The 19,984-nt window shown below is 44.1% G+C and overlaps 1 protein-coding gene across 1 annotated transcript; it reads right to left on the bottom strand.

The window, feature by feature from the left end:
* Positions 1 to 3,205: 3,205 nt before the first annotated feature.
* Positions 3,206 to 17,755, bottom strand: prdm1a (PR domain containing 1a, with ZNF domain). Its single transcript, XM_034697075.1, has 7 exons — positions 17,389 to 17,755; positions 13,153 to 13,500; positions 10,662 to 10,781; positions 9,360 to 9,612; positions 4,444 to 5,513; positions 4,218 to 4,346; positions 3,206 to 4,109 (listed from the first exon to the last, which is right to left on the bottom strand). Exons 1-7 carry the CDS (start codon positions 17,413 to 17,415, stop codon positions 3,510 to 3,512), a joined length of 2,547 nt encoding a protein of 848 aa, XP_034552966.1. The 5' UTR covers positions 17,416 to 17,755; the 3' UTR covers positions 3,206 to 3,509.
* Positions 17,756 to 19,984: the final 2,229 nt, after the last annotated feature.

Below are 19,984 nucleotides of genomic sequence, written 5' to 3' on the forward strand. Positions count from 1 at the left end.
TCCTGTTTCTCTTCAGATTACCCATCAATAAAGGCGAATAATGCCCCAATAAGAAGCTATAAAAATATGATTTTACAGGCATCATGTCACCTCTTCAGGTCGGATAAATCCAGAAGAATCACACCCCTGCTTCATGAATTACCAGATATTTTGCTTACTCCATCTTCAGCTCATATTTGATGCTATTAACCCTAAAGCTACATAAAGTAAACTTTATTTAGACTTACCTTTTTAATCTAGATTTTGATTTGGAGTCATTTATTTTTAGCCCTGGACTGCATCATTATTATAATCACTGCTTTAACATTTATTCATTTATCTATTTATTTATTGTATTCATCTGATCTTGCAAACGCTATCTTACTTTTATTATCTTTTATTTCCACTCTTACTTATTTTATTAATTCTACTGTGTTGATTTTCTTTTATTTTTAAGTATTTTATTTCTAATCATGCCTTTTAAAATTATATCATTGCTGTTGTTTTCTGTCTCTGTTATTTTGTGAAGCACTTTGGGCTGCATGTTTATATGTTTGAAAGGTGCAATATAAATAAAGTTGAGTTAAATTGAGTTGAGCTACAGAGCTAACAATGAAGCTAGCATACATATTATTTTGATATTTGTTACTGTTGGACTATAGACTGTATAATAAATGGTCGTAGTCTCCGTGACGTCACCCATCTATCCCTGAAGCCGATCGTCGGTGGGTGCCATATTGGAAATGCTAAACTCAAGCTAACTTCTGTTGATCTAGTGCGAGGTAAAGAAGCGGGCTTTGAGCCTTTACGCTAACAGCTACAGTGTTCCCGCCTGTCAATCAAGTCAGATATGCCCTTATTTGGGCAAAACTTGTAGGTTTAATATCTTAAAAAATAACAAGTTATAAAAAAAAAAGGCCTAAACCATATTTGAACCAGGCTGTAAACATATTTAGTTCTGCTGTAAAGATCGTCTTCTTTGAATGGGTGTGTATGTGGTTTCCTGTGTTTCTGCAGCCAGCCTCTAGTGGACGCTCGATGAACTGCAGTTTGTAGCACTATTTTAAGCTTCATATTTTAAGACCAGAGGTCTTATAAGGTCTCTTTCAAGACGCCTTGAGACACTTGCCAACTCTAGTTGCGTCACTTGCATTAAAAGATGTATCATAGTATTCTTAATGAGTGAAACACTTGACTAGAAACAGGAAACACTAATGACACATGCACAGAGCAAACCAGCAAAACCTTTTCACAGTGATCGTGGAACCATTCATATTTGTTTTCTAATCATATTTTGTAAATGTATTTGGTTGTCTACAAACTCTGCTATCATTTCTATTGTATGATTGTACTATTTGTCTATTAAATCAACATTAAATTGAAGTTAAATGATAATAACCAAATAGATACTTGTATTAAACTGTGTGTCAAAGTTTCATGGCTATCTTATCTGGAGTCTCCAAAACTTAGAAATGGAAGATAACTTTGGTTCAAGGTTTATGCTGATGATAAGGTGAGTTTAGAAATATCATAAATGTACCTATAAACCTAAAGGACTATACATCTATGAAAAAAAGACCCAAGAGATCAGATTAGGCACTCCACTTTTGGAAGCATTAAAGCTACAAACTACTGATGGTCAAATTATATCAGAAGTTCCCAAATAAAAGAAGTATTCCCTTCAAACATCATCGTCATCACCACTAAAGAGAATGAAACACACGGAGCCACAGGGTTTAGATTAGAGCAGTGAACATTTATATCATAATTTACACTTTTTGACATTTTTGCACATAAATAAGTATGTAAACCAGAATGTAAACAGAGACAGTCCTTTAGGGGATTCTCCTCTGGAGTTAAAGCTCTGATCAGAGAGAAGGAGACGCTTTGGTCAAACATTAGTTCAAAGACAAAGAAAATGAAACAGAGGAGAAAGAGATTCAGAGTTCAGGTTGTTGATGTGCAACTGCTGCAGAAAGTCACAGTTGCTTTAGTGACATTAAGTGACGTCTTAATGCCGTCATGACCAGTTTCATTTCTTTTGTACACAGTGTTAATGGTGCAAGCATCGGCACTGAAGTTATAAAGTAGGACGAGGGGGGGCCAGTGCATAAAAGAAGGCCGAGGTGCTTTGGTTGAGCCAGTTCATTATCAAGATGGCGGACGGGAGGGGTTGAAGAAGGGGACATCGCTTCTCAACCGAAAAAAAAAATATTAACGGGAACAAAAAAAAACATCTACAAAACGAGAGACAACAGCTAAAGAGCAAACACTTCATCATAGACACACAGTACATCTTCCCTTCTTCAGCATTTTTGATTCCTCAAGTCCTTCTTCCCTTGTTTTGATTTTCCTCTTTTTTGGTGTGCGTTTAGAAATTAAAGCCAAGCAAACTTTGGTAACTAGCGTCAAGTGTGAAACCCTCTTCATCTGAGGGTGTTCACGTCCCTGGTGGATGTTGACAGTGTTGTAGAAAAATAAAACAAAAGGATGAACTAAGGCGGCGGCGGCGGGCGGGCGAGCGAGCCGGCCTCCTGAGTCCATTATGTGCTACATGTTGAGCGGGCTGTGCCGCTCCTTTGGACCACATGAAGAGCTGCACTCCAGTTCAGTTTGGTTTCTTCTTCTTCGTCTTCTTCTTCTTCTTCAAGTAGCAAAATCAAATAAATAGAAAGCTCCCACTTCTTGCCGTCCCTTTCAACACTCGCGCACACAAACAAACACGCATTCATCGAGCCACATGCACACTGAGGTAACCGTTGTGAAAAATATACAAAAACGAAATGCCCTTTTTGTTCCTTTTTAAATTATGTAGGCATAAGAGAAGGACACAGACACAATTAAGGGAAGCGGTCAAGCAGAGTTGAAGTAAAGCTCTCGTTGTGAAGTTATCAAATTCATGTGCCATTCTTTGGCGAGTTCTTCAACCCTTTCTTAACCTGCTTTACCTGCTTGTTTAAATTTAAATAGATAAAAACCCTGAAGAGTGGACACCCCTGGCTGTAAAGGTCAGAGGTCACGGGACGGATATAGGCGAAAAGGAGCGTGTCATCTACGAAGAAATGGCCACAGAGGGGGAAAACAAATCAAGAATAAAAAAGTCTTTCCGTTGATTTCACCTCGTCAGTGTAACCATCTCTTCCACTTATTGCTTCTGAAGACAACAAATACAAAGAATAATAAATTAAGGAGGTTATATAAACAACTAATTGATCAAAAACAAAGAAGCGTTTGAAAATAGAGACCAAATTATTCAACAACAATAATGATAATAGCATTATATTAATTACATTAAAGGTAAGTCCTGGGTAGATGATTGTCTCTAAGTATAATAAACTGCTAAGTAGTCATGGGACAGTGTCTCTTGAGCCCTGAGTACGTGAGTCCCTGATAGGTTGAAAAACCTGGAGTTCTCATGACGTCCCTCCTGATGACAACCAGGTACAGAAATCATATTTACAAATGCTGCTCCTTGCAACCCAGTCCACCTTGAGTCATGAAGACTCTTTGTCTCTTGGTCTGAAGGTCACTTAAGCGTGATCCTCCGACTCCTGCTTGATGGTAACGTTGACAGGAAGCGGATGAACAGGGCTGCTGCGTCGGATCTTGATGACCGACGTCTCATTCGGGGACTCGTATACTCCATAACCCGAGGACAGAAGCTCAGTTGGGCTTGCTTTGTGGTGGGGGTGAAAGTGGGACGACTTTAGATCGGTCTCCCTCCACAGCATCCCCAAGACCTGCTTCTCCAACATGGCCTCCACTTCGACTCCTCCCTGGAGCTGCTCCAAGCGCTCGGCGTGCTCGCTGACGTCGAAGCGCTCGATCTCTTCGTTGGCGCGCTGCACCTCGTCCGCCGCCGCCTGGCTGGTGACGGCCGCGCTGCCGGGGTTAGCCGCCATGCAGTATCCCTTCAGGTGGAGACTCAGGCTGCACAGGTGGATGTAGTGGCGGTGGCAGTGGGGGCATTTGTGCGGACGCTCACGAGAGTGCAGGCGCTTGTGCAGCTTAAGGTGGACGAACTGGGTGAACTTGGCCGGGCAGAGTTTGCAGTGGTAGGGTTTCTCCCCTGAGTGGAGGCGCAGGTGAGTTTTCAGGTTGCTGGTGCTGCTGAAGCGCTTGTGACAAACCTGTGAGAGCAGAGGAGAGAAAAATACGTCAGAAGCTTGTAGCAACACACAATCTAAGACTCACATTCAATCCATTGTCCAGGAAACATATTTAGTACCAGTTCTCACCTGGCATTCATGTGGCTTCTCTCCAGTGTGGACCAGGAAGTGCTTCTGCAAGTGAGCCAGCTGGGTGAAGCCTTTGTTACAGGTCTGACATTTGAAAGGCCTTTCTCCACTGTGCACACGAAGATGAACCTGAGCATGATGAAGGAAAGAGAAATGTCGGTTAAGGCACTGACCGGATCATCTTTGTGCATTGGTTTCAAATATGACATTCTTCATGGGGCCTTACCTTCAGGTTCGACAGCTGTCCGAAGGTCTTGCTGCACACGTTGCACTCGTACTTGATCTTGCCGTTCTGCTTCTTCAGCGGGTACGGCAGCGCCTTGTACCCGGCTGAGCCGATGCCCCGCTTCACCTTGGACAGGTTGATGGCCTCGTCATCGCTTGTATCACCCAGCAGGGCCGAGGTAGGCTTGGTGGCCACCCGCTCATTGGGAGGTGCTGTGGCTGCTGTTGGGGAGCCGCTGGACGGCGCATGGGAAGGTCCATGATGATGGGGGTGGTGCCCAGAGTAAGGGTGGTGAGGCCCCGCTTTGTCCTTCAGAGACGTGGCGGCTGAGAAGGCACTGGTGGGCCCAGGGAGGAAGAAGTCTCTGTTGGAGGAGATGGAGGAAGGGCGGCCTGGGTCGGGCATCATGAAGGGCCTCCCTGCTGTGTCTGACGGCAGGATGGGGACATGATGGGGCATGAGGCTGCTGTAGAGAGGGTACATCCTGGGGAAGATCCCTCCAACGGTAGGGACGCCACCACCAGGCAGAGGGTAGGGATGCGGCAGGAGGTAGCGTGGGTAGGGGGCTCCGGGAGGGTAGAAGGATGAGGAGAGAGGGGCGGATGGTGGAGAGTACCCTGGGAAGGACCCCATTCTGGAAGGGTAGAAAGAAGCCGGGGATGGACCTGAGGGGCTCCCATGAGGGCTGCTTTCTGGGCTGCTCCTCGCTGATGGACTGGGTGTTGCTGAAGACTGATTACCAGGGGAACGAGTCACTGGGTACCCAATATGTCCAGGCTTGTGGCTAAGGAAGTCTTCAGGGATGTGATGGTGGGTCCTGATAGCCGGGTAAAGGGCACGGGGGTACACGGGGCGCTCGGGGCTGTCGGCACATCTTGGGCGTGTCGGGAGTGGTCGGCTGGGCTCCCTCTTTGTAGACGGGGAGGAGGAGGTGCCGCGCAGGATGGAGAGGACGCTGTGCTCTCTCTTGGGCGGGTTGGGTGTGACTGCAACGGTGGTTGGACTGGAGGCTTCGACTGATCGGTCCTCACTGGTCACCTGATGCTGCTTTACCTCCAAGAGGGACTGCTCTGGAGAGACAGAAAGAGAGACAAAGAGGTCAGTGGGAGTTCAGGAGACCAAGAAAGGGGGCTCTTGACTACCTCAGGGGCCTGTTAGACAAGTAGTCCAACACTTGCATTTGACAACAACTTAAGATATAGTTTTTCAAGAGTGCTTCCAAGTGCCTCCAATGCAGCCTAAAGTTTGGTATCAAGTCTTGGCACTGAAAGGTCTTCACATGTGATCCCCCTCTGCAGAGATAAACCTCCTCAGCAGTGTTTGAGTGTCACAGGAGGGGGTTAAGGAACACCATAAGTAACCCGGTGGGCCAATTACGGTGACAGACTTGACGAACGAGCGTGAGGGGGCAAGGGTGGGGGGTGCAAGACTGGAAGTGAGGCGTGACAGCTGCCTTTGGGCATTGTGTGTGTTTATATCTGTGTGTGCCAAGATAAAATCAAACTGGTGGCAGGGCTGATGGAAGGTTTCCTGCGAGAGACACCCGGGGCCTCCTCCACCTGCCCCCCCCCCCCCCCCCCCCCAAGGTACACACACACCAAGGCGCCTGCAGACAAAGGCCTCTGTCTTGATTTGTTGACTCTTCCTCTCTTTATGGAGAACACACTTTTTGATCAAGCTCCTATACTCTGCTGATTTTTTTTTTTAACCAGGCTTTTGCTTTTGTTTCTGGGGTCAAAGGTTACATTAGAGAGCTTCCTCCTCAGTCACTCGCACCTTCTGATGAAAGAGGGGGGATTAGGAGGAGAGCTTGCATGCACACGCTCTAAAAGCATCCGGGTAGTCAGTTAGCGGGACATCTCGGCTGTTAAACGGCGGCAGACCGGCCCCTTAAAGGGCCGCTGTCTATTATCTGTAAGCTCATTTACGGCCCAGTCAACTTTTTACCGTGAGGTCGCACAGAGGGGAGCGTGTGTGTGAGCGTGTAAGAGTGTAAGAGTGTGTATGTGAGGGATGGTGGTTGTCAAAGTTAATCCTAAGTGCCAGGGCTGATGAAATTGTCCCCCCTCCCTCCCTCACACACACACACACACATCCAGTGACCCTTGCATCAGTAGTATAGCGGCAGTGTGTAAACACTGAGGTTATCAGCTAGCCTTCTTCTTCCTCCTCCTCCTCCTCCTCCTCCTCCTCCTCCTCCACTCCTTCCCCTTTTCCAGAAAACAAACAGGGCGGCCATCTTGGAGATATCAATCTGTCAACACGGCCCTTCTGCCAGGAAGTTCAAGTAGTCAACAGAGGGGGTAGGAGGTGCCACTCCTCTACCTCTCCCTCCTCCTTCCTCCCTCCTCTACTCTCTCGTTCTGGTCTTTTCAAGTGGCAAATATATCAGAGCAAATGGGCGACACACACTCACACACACACACACACACACACATATGAGCGGTATGTGTGAGCCAGCATGTGTTTGAGATGAAAAGAGCGGGTGTGAATGCGTTGGCATGTCTTATAACTCTGGGTGTGTGTGTGTGTGTGTGTGAGGAGAGAGTGTTTTTGAACACACACATGGCGGACAGGTGCTTCAAAGTGTTAAAACTCGAAGAATGCTAAGTGACGGTGACAAAAAAAAAAGAGAGAGAGGAAGAAGAAGAAGAAGAAGAGAAAGTGCAGAGGGAGGAGTGAGACTCAGTCATTTTGCCGCACACACAAACAGATGTCAACACACTCACACGTCTGGTTTTGCTATGACTGCACTGGAAAGAGCGAAACCAGAGAAAAACATGATACAGATAACAGCAGACGTGCAGCTCTCCTCAGAAAAACACACTGATGTTGATGTTTCAGACCGGTTTAAGATATTCCTGCGATTATACTCAATCAATCAACTTGAGTTCTCCTCCAGGGACGTCCAACACTCAGATTAAAGCTTGAAAACGTCCGCTGAATAAATCACTAGTTAGCACTTTTCTCGAAGGATTGGTGAGCGTGGAGCTGCCTCCTCTTTTACCTTTTGCCCTCGTCTCTGGGTTTCAGTTTAACGTTTGTCAGATTGTGGTTTCTTCTCGGTTTTACTCAGCATGTGAGATTATTTCTGACTCTGGTTTGATGAGCTAAATCTCCAGAGGGGCCACACCAACAGTCAAAAGGTTTCACTCATACTGGGAACATACGGGTAACATACCAAACTAAAGAAATAAGTCAAAGGGTTATGAAGCTCAAAGCAGCGGAGGGAGGAAACTAAATACTTTATTTTATGTTGCTTCATTCTTCCACTCCACCTCTAAACTTTGGATTCTTTTCTTTTTAAGTTATATTTTTGGGGCTTTTTGGGGAGTAGAGAGCGGGCGAAGACATGCAGGAAGTGGTCGACCGGTCGGGAATCGAACCAGCGACCCCTGCAATGAGGACTGTAGCCTCTGTATGTGGGGCGCTTAGACCACTAGACCACTAGCGCTCCTAAACTTTGGATTTCAACCCTGAGAGTTACTTCTTACATCACTTAAAGTCAGCCTGCTGCCTTACCCTGCACATAGCATCTTATATTTTTACAGAACAGCCCTTTAATATTCACCATGAGGCTCCTGTAGCCTCGCAGCCGGCGGCGACTTCTTCTTCTTAAATGTTTGATAACTTCTGAACCGCTAATCCTATCAACACGCTTTAAAAACTCAGTTACAGCTGACATTCACAGATATCTGAATTGTCTCATTCAGCATATTCAATCAAAACGAATTCAGGAGTCTGGCGCCCCTAAAGATGGTCTAGGTTGTAAGCTTTAAAAATCCTGCAGCCAGGCACAGGTGAGTGTTTCTGCTTCAGGTAAATATCAGTATCAAGTCACTGGTGGGTCAACAGGAGCCTGTGGGGCTAAATGACAGAGGAAGCTAATTAAAGACAACACACATACTGTATACACAGGCATTAGAGAGAGAGGGGGTTGTGTGGGGGGGTGGAGGGGGTACCTCCTGCCTCTGTGCTCCAGGTCATGCGCATTTTTTCCCTGGGCAGTGGAGTCGCCCTGGCTGGGTCTGCTGGTTCCTCTGCCACCTTAACACTACTATTAGCCTGCAGACACACCTGGAAACCCCTGAGCTCCCACTCTCTCCCTCTCTCCCTCTCTCTCTGTCTTTGTTTTGCTCTTAGCTCTCTCTCTCTTTGATCAGCTCCAGAAAGTGGATAAGTGCTGGACTGAAAATTAGCGCTGCGTGTCTGAAAAAGGAGATCTCTCTCTCTCTCTCTGTTGTGATGCTTGTTTTCAGGATTACTTCTCTCTGTTGTTATTAAAAAGGTTAAAAAAAAGTCAGGTTTTTTCTTTGAGGCGATCGCCGTTTCCTCATAAAAAGGTCACGACACACACACACACACACACACACACACACACACACACACACAACATGCAAATACACACTGTCTCCGCTCCTTTTATTGAGGTTGAGCAAAGTTGTGTGTTTTTGTGAGCTTTCATGTTAAAAGCGGGTCTTTAAGAGTGTAAGACTGTGGCATTAGGGGCCATATCCCCCACTGTCTGTGTAATTACACTGTCACTGGCACACACACACACACACACACACACACACACACACACACACACACACAAATGCAGCGATGGCACTGACAGAGATGAAAGGTTGGCGGTCTTGTACTCTTGTGTTTTTGTGTGTGTGTGTGAGAGAGAGAAAGATAATGACAGGCTAAAGTTCAGAGAGGAAGGAGACACGGCAACACTGAAGAACTCTGTCAGGGTTTAAGAGCGGCGACAGGACACACTCAAGACACACACACACACACACACACACACACACACACACACACACACACACGTGATGACAGTGGCTATCGGTTTAATGCTTTTACAATCTCTTCAGTTTTCTGACTTCATTAGAATCTTAAAAAAAGTCACATTAAGTCAAACTTACTGAGTTTCTGCATCATCAGCTCTCCGGATGGCGGGTAGTGAAGTCTTCGGGCGAAGTCGTGGCAGTACCAGACGAGGAGCTCGGCGCCGGCGGGGACGGGCTTCACCGTGTAGAAGTATATCTCCATGCCATTCTGACACGCCGCCAGGTTCTGCTCCGCCGCCGAGTGAGCCGGGTTCACGTACCGCATCCAGTTGGAGCGAGTCTCATCCAGGCCGTCCACGAAGTGGTGGAACTCGTCCTCCACGTAGATCTGGAGCACGGGGAAGGGAAAAGGGTTAAAATCAGGCGCTAGTTTGATTTTAAACAAGTAGAAAAATTACTCCAAATATTTAAAACACTTCAGGAACAGCCGAGGAAATTAATGAGGGATAAATAATATGGAATAAATAAGTTTGAAATGATTTAAAATGAAAGTTTTTGAGAGTTTGAGGAACTTCACCACAGCAGAGTTTCCAAAAAGTCAGCAACTTACCAAAACAAAAGAAGAAGAAACGAACTAAGTGACAGATATCTAACCTCAGAACATCCGACCAGCTCAGATAAAAACTGCCTTTTCTCATCCCTCTATCATCCAACCATCTTTTCATCCATCACCATGTCCCTGTCACTTCATCTTCACCTTCATCTCATCAAGAGACGAGGAGGAGGAGGAGGTGATCCTCTTTTATATCGAAAAGAGACACGGCGGACAAACCTTACCCTTACACCTCTCTCTCTCTCTCTCTCTTTCTCTCTCTCTCTCTCTTTCTCAATCTGTCTTCTCTCACTACAGAGAGTGTGTGTGTGTGTGTGTGTGTGTGTGTGTGTGTGAGAAAGTGAGAGAGATAAGCATGAGTGGAGCACCTTTCTGACTCGTCTGCTTGTGGTTGAGTGTTCACACACACACACACTCTAGAGTGGAGGCGTTGGTCAGGTAGGTGGTTTATGTGTGTGTGTGTGTGTGTGTGTGTGTGTACTCTCACTGTCAGTTTACCGGTAGTGATGGAGTGTATTCTGCAGAACGGTTTTTCATGTGTGTGTGTGTGTGTGTGTGTGTGTGTGTGTGTGTGTGTGTGTTACAGGAACCACAGAGCGAACATGCTCTTTTGTGCGAGGATGACATCACATCCCCACTTCGCTTTCTCACACACTGACACGTAAAAAAAAACAACATCCAGCCTGGTTTCCTGTTCCACTGACTGACTGACTTAAAACGTGTGACGTCACAGGAAGGGGTCCCTCCGGCTTCTGAGGAAGTGTGTGTGTGTGTGTGTGTGTGTGTGTGTGTGTGTGTTACTGCGTGTCGGTTTGTGTACTCACCCTCCAGAAGTACTTGCGGTTGGCGTCTTTGGGGACGCTGTCGGCCGTGTAGATCTCGCCCACCAGGGGACCGAAGCGAGTTCCTTTGGGGATGTACTCCCTGCTGCAAACGCCGACCACCTGCACCAAGACACACAAACACACACACACACACAGAGCGGTTAGACAAAGGATCGAAGGAGGCTTTGAAGTGTGGCGTTGGATCTTTGTGCAAAAGGAGCTACGATAAGCTAACGTCTTGCTTTCATAAACTTGTTTTTAAACTGACTTACATCCTTGCAGTGTCACTAAATGCAACATTTAAACATCAAATCCCAGCGTTCAGTCCTGCAGGCGACTCAGGATGGTGTCAAAAACTCTTGAAAAAACACGAACTGTCCCTTTAAAGTTTGAGCAGCAAATTAAGGTTGTATTTTAGTTTGATTGCACTGATAATTTTGCCAAGAAACTGTGTCAGTTTCCTCTAAAATGACCCGTCATGAAGCAGACTCTGCATGTTAAAACTGAAGTTCTGTTCATGCATGAGGAGCGAGTCATTTCTGAGCTCGGGGCTCGTCGTGGATGAGGTTTGCGTGTGTCTTTTCACGCCGTTCTGCACATCCATGACTTAAATGTGTCATTAAGTCTCATTAAGTCTTATTGTCTGCTCAGCACGGAGCAGCTGTCAAGCACAGACACCACGTTTCTAATGAAGTGAAGTCACGCTTCTCTGCGTCTGTAGGCTACGTGTGGTTACACAAAAAACTGCAAGAAATCTCTCCTTTCATATCTCTTTGTGTTGTCACACCTCCACTCTTCACCACATCAAACCTAACCTGCTGCCACTTCACACGCTGCAGGGGAAACATTCAGACGCTCAAGGAAAAAAAAAAAGAACCTTCTCCTTTTTTGTGTCTCAGTTGGAGAACAAAACTTGGAGGAAGACGAAGAAGACGAGGGATTATGTGGCGACTAGACAACAGACGTCTCTCCCAAACCCCTGGTGACGTGGGAAATCCCCATTTTCCCTTTTTCCCTCTTTAAAACCAACAAAAAGTGTGTGTGTTCATGAGCGTGTGGACTTATTAACAGACTTTAACAATGCCAAGACTCTGCCTCTTTGATCAGAGCACCCAGACTCACACCCTCAGCCTTTCCCCTTCTTCCTCTCTCTCAATTATTAGCTGATAGCCAATCAGCTCTTTTCATCTCGCTCCTCAGCTTCCTGTAGATAAACTGATGAGAAAATCTATGTGATAACGCCGCTTTGAGTTTACTGACAAACTTCCAGGTGTCAGAACAAGCAAGTCAAGCTCTTTCAAACACAAGGAGCAGCACAGATTTGCAGATTCCCTACATTCATATCCATAAAATCATCCTTCTTCTTCTGTCCCTTTTCTTTCTCATATCAGCAGAGAGCTGTTTTGGACACCTCTCTGTTATCTAACCTCAGTTTCAACCTTTGACGGTTTGACGTTTTTGATTTGCTCACCTCACGGTTCAATCAATAACTCATCCTTTCAGGGGTTTTGTTTGGGAAGTCACAAGATCACTGTTTGGTGTGTTGAGAAAGACTCACAGAGGAAATGTGACGTCCCTGCCTGATAAGACGAACTTAGAGCCACACATAACCTCCACAAGACAAGACTCTGTTCATAAAACTCATGTTTTTAGGAGTTTTAATGAAGTGAATCTTCATTTTTGAGGATATAAGATGATCATGTCAGAGTGGATTTGGCATAGGAAGCATCTGAGGCGTCAAAAGTCAGATATTAACCCCAATCAAAGCTGCTTAAATCAGCTGAATGACGACGTCTGATGTGTTGAGACGTGGAACAGTGCCCCCTGCCAGGAGACACTGGTACTGCGGCTTGATTAATGACTTAAAGGAAGCAAAGTGAGGCCTTTTTATTACTTTAATCCTCTCATATATTTCTAAATATTATTGTCCAATTTATCTCAGTTGTCTCTACTTCGCCTCCTCGCTCTAACTCCTCTCTGTCATCTACATTTTGATCCTTTCTGTCTGAAGTTCTGCCCCTAATTAATCTCTAAGCATCCTGTTCAAACTTCCCCTCTTTAAAAATATTCTACATTTTACCTGACATGAACTTAAACCTCCTAAGATTGGACACACACACACACACACACACACGCTTGCTTTTAATGAATGGATATGACCTAATGATTGTTGAGTATAACCCACAGCTTCAGTTACAGACTGAGCGCATACACTCTGCTTCAGGCGATTCACACACTCACAGATTTGTCTCTGTAATGTGTGTGTGTGTAATGAGTGTGTGTGTGTGTGTGTGGAGTTTCATGGCGAGACACGACCCCCTCTTCATTACATGACCCACGTCTGACTCACGAGTGTGTGTGTGCGCCAACAGACAGCTTTCTCTGCCCCAGAGTGTGTGAGAACTGTGACTGGAGAGAAAGTTTGCATGTCTGCCAGCTTGAGTGTGTGTGAGAGAGAGAATGTGTGTGTGTGAGAGAGAGAGAGTCTGACCTCCTTGCTGTCAGCCGGGTGTTTGAAGGCCAGGTTCCTGGGCAGAGACGCCTCAGCTCTGGTCGTGGATGTCGTCACCGCGTCACCGTCTGCCCCCGCCTCCCACGCCGTATCCTTGACGATGTACGTGCACTTCTCCTCGAACTCTCCCTCCGTCCAGCGGGTCATGTCTGCCTCCTCCACGTCCAGCTCCATGTCCACGTCCGAGTCCGCCTGCGTCGTCTCGCCGCCGTCTGAACCGGATGCCGTGGTGGCGGCGGACGCCATCTTTGCTTCCTGTCGCGTGTCGTCCTGCTCCATGGTGTGCGCCCCCTCACTGGTCAACATGGCCGAGCTTTGAGAGGTCGCCTGGTGAGGATGGAGAGAATAAAAGAGCCAGGGGGTTAGTTTCTATCTTTCTTTTATCTCAGAACGTCCAGGAGAACTTTTTATTTGATGCAAAGAAAAGAAAGAAACAAGAGAGGATAAAAGAAGAGAAGTTAAAAAATTTAGGAAGAAAAAAAGAAGTTAAGAGAGTAGGAGAAAGGAGAGAGGACACAAAAAAGGAGGTAGGAAAAAGGAGAGAAAGAAAGAAAAATGAGACAAGAAAAGCAATGAAGGAAGACATGAAAGAAAGAAAGTAACATGAGAGGATAAAAGAAGAGTAGGAGTAGGAGAAAGGAGAGAGGACACAAAACAGGAGGTAGGAAAAGGGAGACAAGTAAAATGAAATGACTGAAAACAGAGCAATGAAGGAAGACAAAAGAAAGAAAGAAACAAGAGAGGATCAAAGAAGAGAAGTTAAAAAATGTAGGAGGAAAGAAAGAAATTAAGGGAGTAGGAAAAAGGAGAGAGGACACAAAAAAGGAGGTAGGAAATAGCAGAGAAAGAAAGAAAAATTAGACAAGAAAAGCAATGAAGGAAGACATGAAAGAAAGAAAGGAACATGAGAGGATAAAAGAAGATAAATTAAAATATTAAGGAAGAAAGACAGAATTTAAGAGAGTAGGAGAAAGGAGAGAGGACACAAAAAAGGAGGTAGGAAAAAGGAGACAAGTAAAATGAAATGACTGAAAACAGAGCAATGAAGGAAGAAACATGAGAGGATCAAAGAAGAGAGGTTAAAAAAATTAAGGAAGAAAGAAAGAAATTAAGAGAGTAGGAAAAAGGAGAGAAAGAAAGAAAAATGAGGCAAGCAAAGCAATAAAGGAATAAATGAAAGAAGAAAGAAACAAAGAAATAAATAAAATGAAAGGAGTTAAAAGAATGAATAAAAAGGAGGCGGGAGGAAAAGATAAGAGATAAAGAGAGAGAGAAAGAAAAGAACTATCAGAGCTATCAGACGGAGAGATGAAGGGATGAAGAGTGAGAGGAAGAGATGTGATTATTATGTGGGTTGACTCAGTGAGGAAGGGGGGGTCTGACTAACACTGCTGTCACACACACACACACACACACACACACACACACACACACACACACACACACGCTTGGAAGCAGACGGGAAACACCGTCCTGTGGATTCTTCACTCAAACTTATTCTTGAATAATAATTAATAACTCATTATTTTATTCTAATAATCCGATCAGATTATTTAAACATTATTATTATGTGTGTGTGTGTGTGTGTGTGTGTGTGTGTGTGTGTGTTATCCTGCTTTATGAGCGTGTTTGTCTCTTAAACACATTTAGACGTTCATATTTCTTTCCTCCAGATGTTTTCATTCCTCATAAATCTGTTCATATTTTATAAACCACAGAATCAGGTCCCTGTGATCTTTAAAGGAGGATTACGCAGAATTTATTGAGCTCTTAACACGGCTAATATAAGATGATGGTGCTCATAAATAAAGCTGCTTTTGTATAGATCCTTTTTCAGGCGTTTGACTGGCAGCACTTCTTTTTTGGATCAGTTATTTAAAAACTGAACAAACGAGAACTTGTTCAGTCAAATCTACATTTTCTAAGAAGACTTAAAGGTAAAGAAGAAGAAAAAGGAGCAAAACTTAAGTTTTAATTTGCTTTTCTGCAGGTTTGAGACATGTTTCCTTCTCTCCTTGAACAAAACTGTTTCAAACAAATGTCTAACAATGAGTATTTATTAACTAAAGGGGGAATTGTAGATTAATTTAGCTCAGAGTCTGTTTTTCTCCAGGTTTCCTCTTCTGTCTCCTGAAATCAAACTTCTCTTTTATTCATTTAAGTCAATTTTCAACTTCTTTTTTGTGCTTTTTAAGCAGAAAGAAAGTGTATTATTAGTTCCTATTTTAACAATGAGTTGGATTCACACAGATTATGATCCCACGATCTCCTCTGTACTCCCCCTTCTCTCCCCCTCCTCTCCTCCCCCTCCTCCCAGTCTCTTCCTGGGGTTGAAGACAGAGGAAGGAAACGCTGTCTGTGTCTGAATGAAGCTAAAATTGGAAGCAGAGTGGCACTGCAGCGGAACCGGCAAATCATCCCCACTCCCAGCGTGTGTGTGCATGGATTTATGTCTGTGTGTGTGTGTGATTGTGTGTGTGACTGTGTGTGTGTGTGTGTGTGTTGGTAATGAAGGGGGGGACTGAGATGAGGAAGGGAGCGCCAAAACTTTTCCATTTGGGGGGCCACAGCAGCAGCAGCACAAACAAAACTTCAAACGCGATCCCACCCAAGTCACTCACACACACACACACACACACACACACACACACACACACACACACACACACACACACACACACACACACACACACAGGCAGCAGATATCCACAGAGGGACAAACATGCTGCTCCCCACGCAGCAGCAGATCCTCATGAGCACACTCTGCTCTGTGGATCCTTCTGCAGCCGCAAAGAAAGAAACTTATTTCACATCCAACCAGCTCCTCTCACATCTGACCACTTCTTCTTCTTCTTCTCCAAACAACAGCAAAAAGTGACACAATAAAGTCACTTTTTTGTGGAATAATTCAAGAAATAAAAGCTGAATTTGCAAGTTATCCCATCAAGAAATTACATACAGGACAAAACTTGAATTTAAGAAGCAAAGATCCTTATTTTCTCATTGTGTTGAGATTAATTTTGATCATTTGTGAGCTTTTGTGAATTAAAGAAATTGATTTAAAGTCCCAAACTTTCTTGGAATTGTTTTAGAAATCATTCAAATAATCCTGAAACTTGAAGAACAAAGGAAAAACTTGATCTTTGTTGCTTCAAACATAATCTGCATTCTGATTTTAACAAATTAACTTTACAAATCTGTGAAAAGCAAATAATCTGAGTCACATAAAACAAAAACACTCAAATAATAAAGCTGCAAAATGTCCAGACACACTGAAGAACAGCTTCTTCTTCAATTGGTCTTTTAAAATAATCTCTTTAAAGAACTGATCACTTATGAAAATCTGTCCCAATATTTCACCAGCACTTCTTTTTCTTCTTTTTGCATAACAGCTGCAGCTCTGAAAACTAATAGTGAAACCAAAAACCCAGAAACACTTCACCCCCTGTTACATTTAGAATAACTGAAATCACAAAAGCTGAGTCTGCACGCGCAGTCAGAGGGAATTTAAATTCAACAAGTCCACCAGTGAAGATGAAACTTTGAGGAGCTGTGTGCACAAATCAGGAGAAACATGCAATATGAGAAAGACTGAGTGATCCGTCCAATCCAGGTGGAGGAAGAGGAGAAGAGAAGTGAAGTGAGGGATGTGTGGATGCATTTTCAGAGTTATTTGTGACCTCAAAGTCCAGATGGATTTCTTACAAATAATTTATAAACTCCTTAAAGTATTCATTAAAGCGCTTAAAGGCTCAAAGTGAGGTGATTTGAACACCTCTGGTATTATGCAAAGGAAAACGCTTTATAGGTAAGGTATAACGCATCAGAGGAGCTTAAAATGAGAAGTTAAAAATGTTAAATCAATTATAACACGTTTTTAAAATGTGTGTCATAATTGATGTAACATTAGAGTTCTCCTTTTTGCGCATTTAAACCTTAAAAGCGCAAAAAAAACCAACAAAAAACGTTTTAAAGCAGCTTCACAATAAGATACATTTTGATTCAAGAGGCTAAAGGTGTTAGAAGAATTTTAAAAAATTAAATACCTTTAAATAATTATTAAAAGACAAGTGGATTTAGGAAAAAAAGCTGAAAATAGACGCAAATTGTGCGTAAATTGAGTTTCCAAAATCTGGAAAAAGTCCCCCAGGTGTTCCTTTCTTCTTCTTTTGTTTTAAAACAAGTCAAAAGTGTCCCAGTCCGCTCCGTACTCACCGTGTAACTTTGGTCCCATCCACACATAGGGACGTCCGGGCAGATCCTCAGTCTATGAGCCTCTGAGGATTCACTCTGCGTGCAGGACAGGTGCACTCCCGCGTGCGTCCGTTCCTCCCTGCGCTGATACTCCACACCGGTGTCAGTCCGTGTGTGTGTGTGTGTGTCACAGTGTGTGTGTGGATGCGTGTCACAGTGTGTGTGTGTGTTCGAGGGAATGAGTGTGTGTGATCAAGTCAGTATCCTGTGTTCAAATGCCTGGCTGAACAAGAAGCTGGCGGACTAAGTTGGAAGAGGGCCGCCTCTCTCTCTCTGCAAGCCACGCCTCTAAATATAACTCCGCCCCCTTTCTTCACACACTTTTCTTCAGCATGCGCTTTCACCTGAGGCAATGACACACACACATGCACGCGCGCACACACACACACTTAAGGCACAACTTGTGTATCAAAATAAAGTTTTGTGAGAGTGTGAGGAGTGTGTTTGTGCTTTTCTGTGTGTGTGTGTGTGTGAGAGTGTGTGCATGTTGGAAATGTCTGTTAGCAGCTTCAAATGGGTAAACAACATTTGCCTTCTGTGTGTGTGTGTGTGTGTGTGTGTATGTGTATGTGTGTGTGTTGAAGGGGGGGGGTTGAGTCACTGTCACAGGATGTCCCTCTCTTCCTCAGGAAAACACACACACACACACAATCCGACACACTCACACACACATGCACACATGCACACAAACACACACCCGCTCTGCCTGTAGGGGGCAGGACTGGTCTGCCCTTGCTGCTCTGGCTGAGGGGTTCAGAAGACTCTCTCTCTCTCTCTCTCTCTCTCTCTCTCTCTCTCTCTCTCTCTCTCTCCTTATTGTCTCTGTCTCGTCCTCTCTTCATTAGCTTGCTCTCCCTCTCTCTTTCTCCTCTTGGACTTTCTCTGTCTTTTAAGTGTCTTGATTACAGTTTATTTTTAAAATCTTTACTGTATTTTACAAAGCATGTTTTTTAAAACATGTTGCACCTACTGTAAAGACCCCTCCTCTGTCCCTCCTCCTGAGCTTCCCCCCCCTTCAGCCCTTCTTAAAGTGTGAGCTTTAATTTTAGGACAGAAGTTATCAAACATTGTTCACATCATGAAGCCAGTTATCTTTATTTCTTTCATTATTAAATCAAACATTTATTTAACCAGGAAAAGTCTCATCCAGACTGAAAACCTCTACTACAAAAGATGTCCAGGCACCGGTGTTCTGAAGAGATGTGCTACCTCGTCAAAAAATGCCTGCATGTGCTAATGTTTAGCAGGAAGGAAAATGAGAGCATGTTTCTATACTCTTACAAAACCCAAATTCAAGACCCCTGTAGAGAGAGATCTCATAGACTGATATCATCTGTCTAATCATGCTCCAGAGACACTTGGAAGCACATTTCGTGAGGTAGCAGTATTTGACAGAACATCAGCAACAGCTTGTTATTTTTTAAAGATTACATTTTAGCAACAGGAGCAAGATTCAGAATTTTTTATTTACCACTGCCTTCCAATTTTACCTGATTTTAACTCACTTGAAATGCAAATTTCATTTTGATATATTTTGAATTTTCCTTTTCTTTTCTGTTTTATCATATTTGTCATTTTAATTGTGCTCTTTTATGCTTGTCTGAATGTTTGCAATGCTTTTAATGTTTTAATGTAAAGCACATTGAGTTGCCCTCATGTATGAAATGTGCTTCACAAATAAAGCTGCCTTGCCTTGCCTTGCCTCATGCAGGGGGTGACTGCACTACTAACTAAGCTACACCAGTGCTCCAGCAACAAAGTTACTGACAGACAACACACATAACTAACACAGGTAGACATATCCTGGGTCACAACACTGAAATCATTGAGCAAAGCATCTTCAACCTACAGATGCATCCTCTTTAAATGCTTTGAAAAAGACTGAAAGAGACCGGGTCCCCCAGGCTCAAGTCCTCCTGCAGCTGACTCCAAACTGCACGAGGAGCTGACCTGAAAGTCTGCGCCCAAATTTAAAGAACAGGAACAGAAGTGAAAGAAATAAGAGAGTAGATTCTGAAATGTACATCCAGGCTTATTTCTGAAAAGCACACGCTGACTCAATCACTTTTTATTTGTCTGTGCATGACTTTCTTTATGACTTCTAATCATTCTTTATCACCTCTACTAATTTAGTTTTGCTGCAGTGTTTGAGACTAAAATCTGCTTTGTTCTCTCTCCTTTTATTTCTCCATCATTCTTTATCATCACCCTTTGCTCTACAGACCTCTATCCTTTAGATGAAGCTGCATGATTACACAGCAGATCTTTAAAGTAATTAAACTATCACTTTAATAGATGCATTAAATATCTCACAGCTCTCACTCTCTCTCTGTGTTAACAAAAGCTCGCTCGCCCGCTCACTAACACTGGAAATTCCCTTCTAATTGTCCCCCAGACTTCCTTAATTTACCTCCTACTCACTCGCCTCCTCCTTTCTCCCTCCTTCTCTCCTCCTTCCCTTTGATTTCAGCGCTTGTATTTACAAAAATGATTTTCCACACTGACCTCTCTCACTCTGCATTTTCCATCACTTTTCTCCCCCCCTTGTTTTTTATCC

The sequence above is a fragment of the Notolabrus celidotus genome, chromosome 12, assembly GCF_009762535.1.
Source record: "Notolabrus celidotus isolate fNotCel1 chromosome 12, fNotCel1.pri, whole genome shotgun sequence".
Lineage (NCBI taxonomy): Eukaryota > Metazoa > Chordata > Actinopteri > Labriformes > Labridae > Notolabrus > Notolabrus celidotus.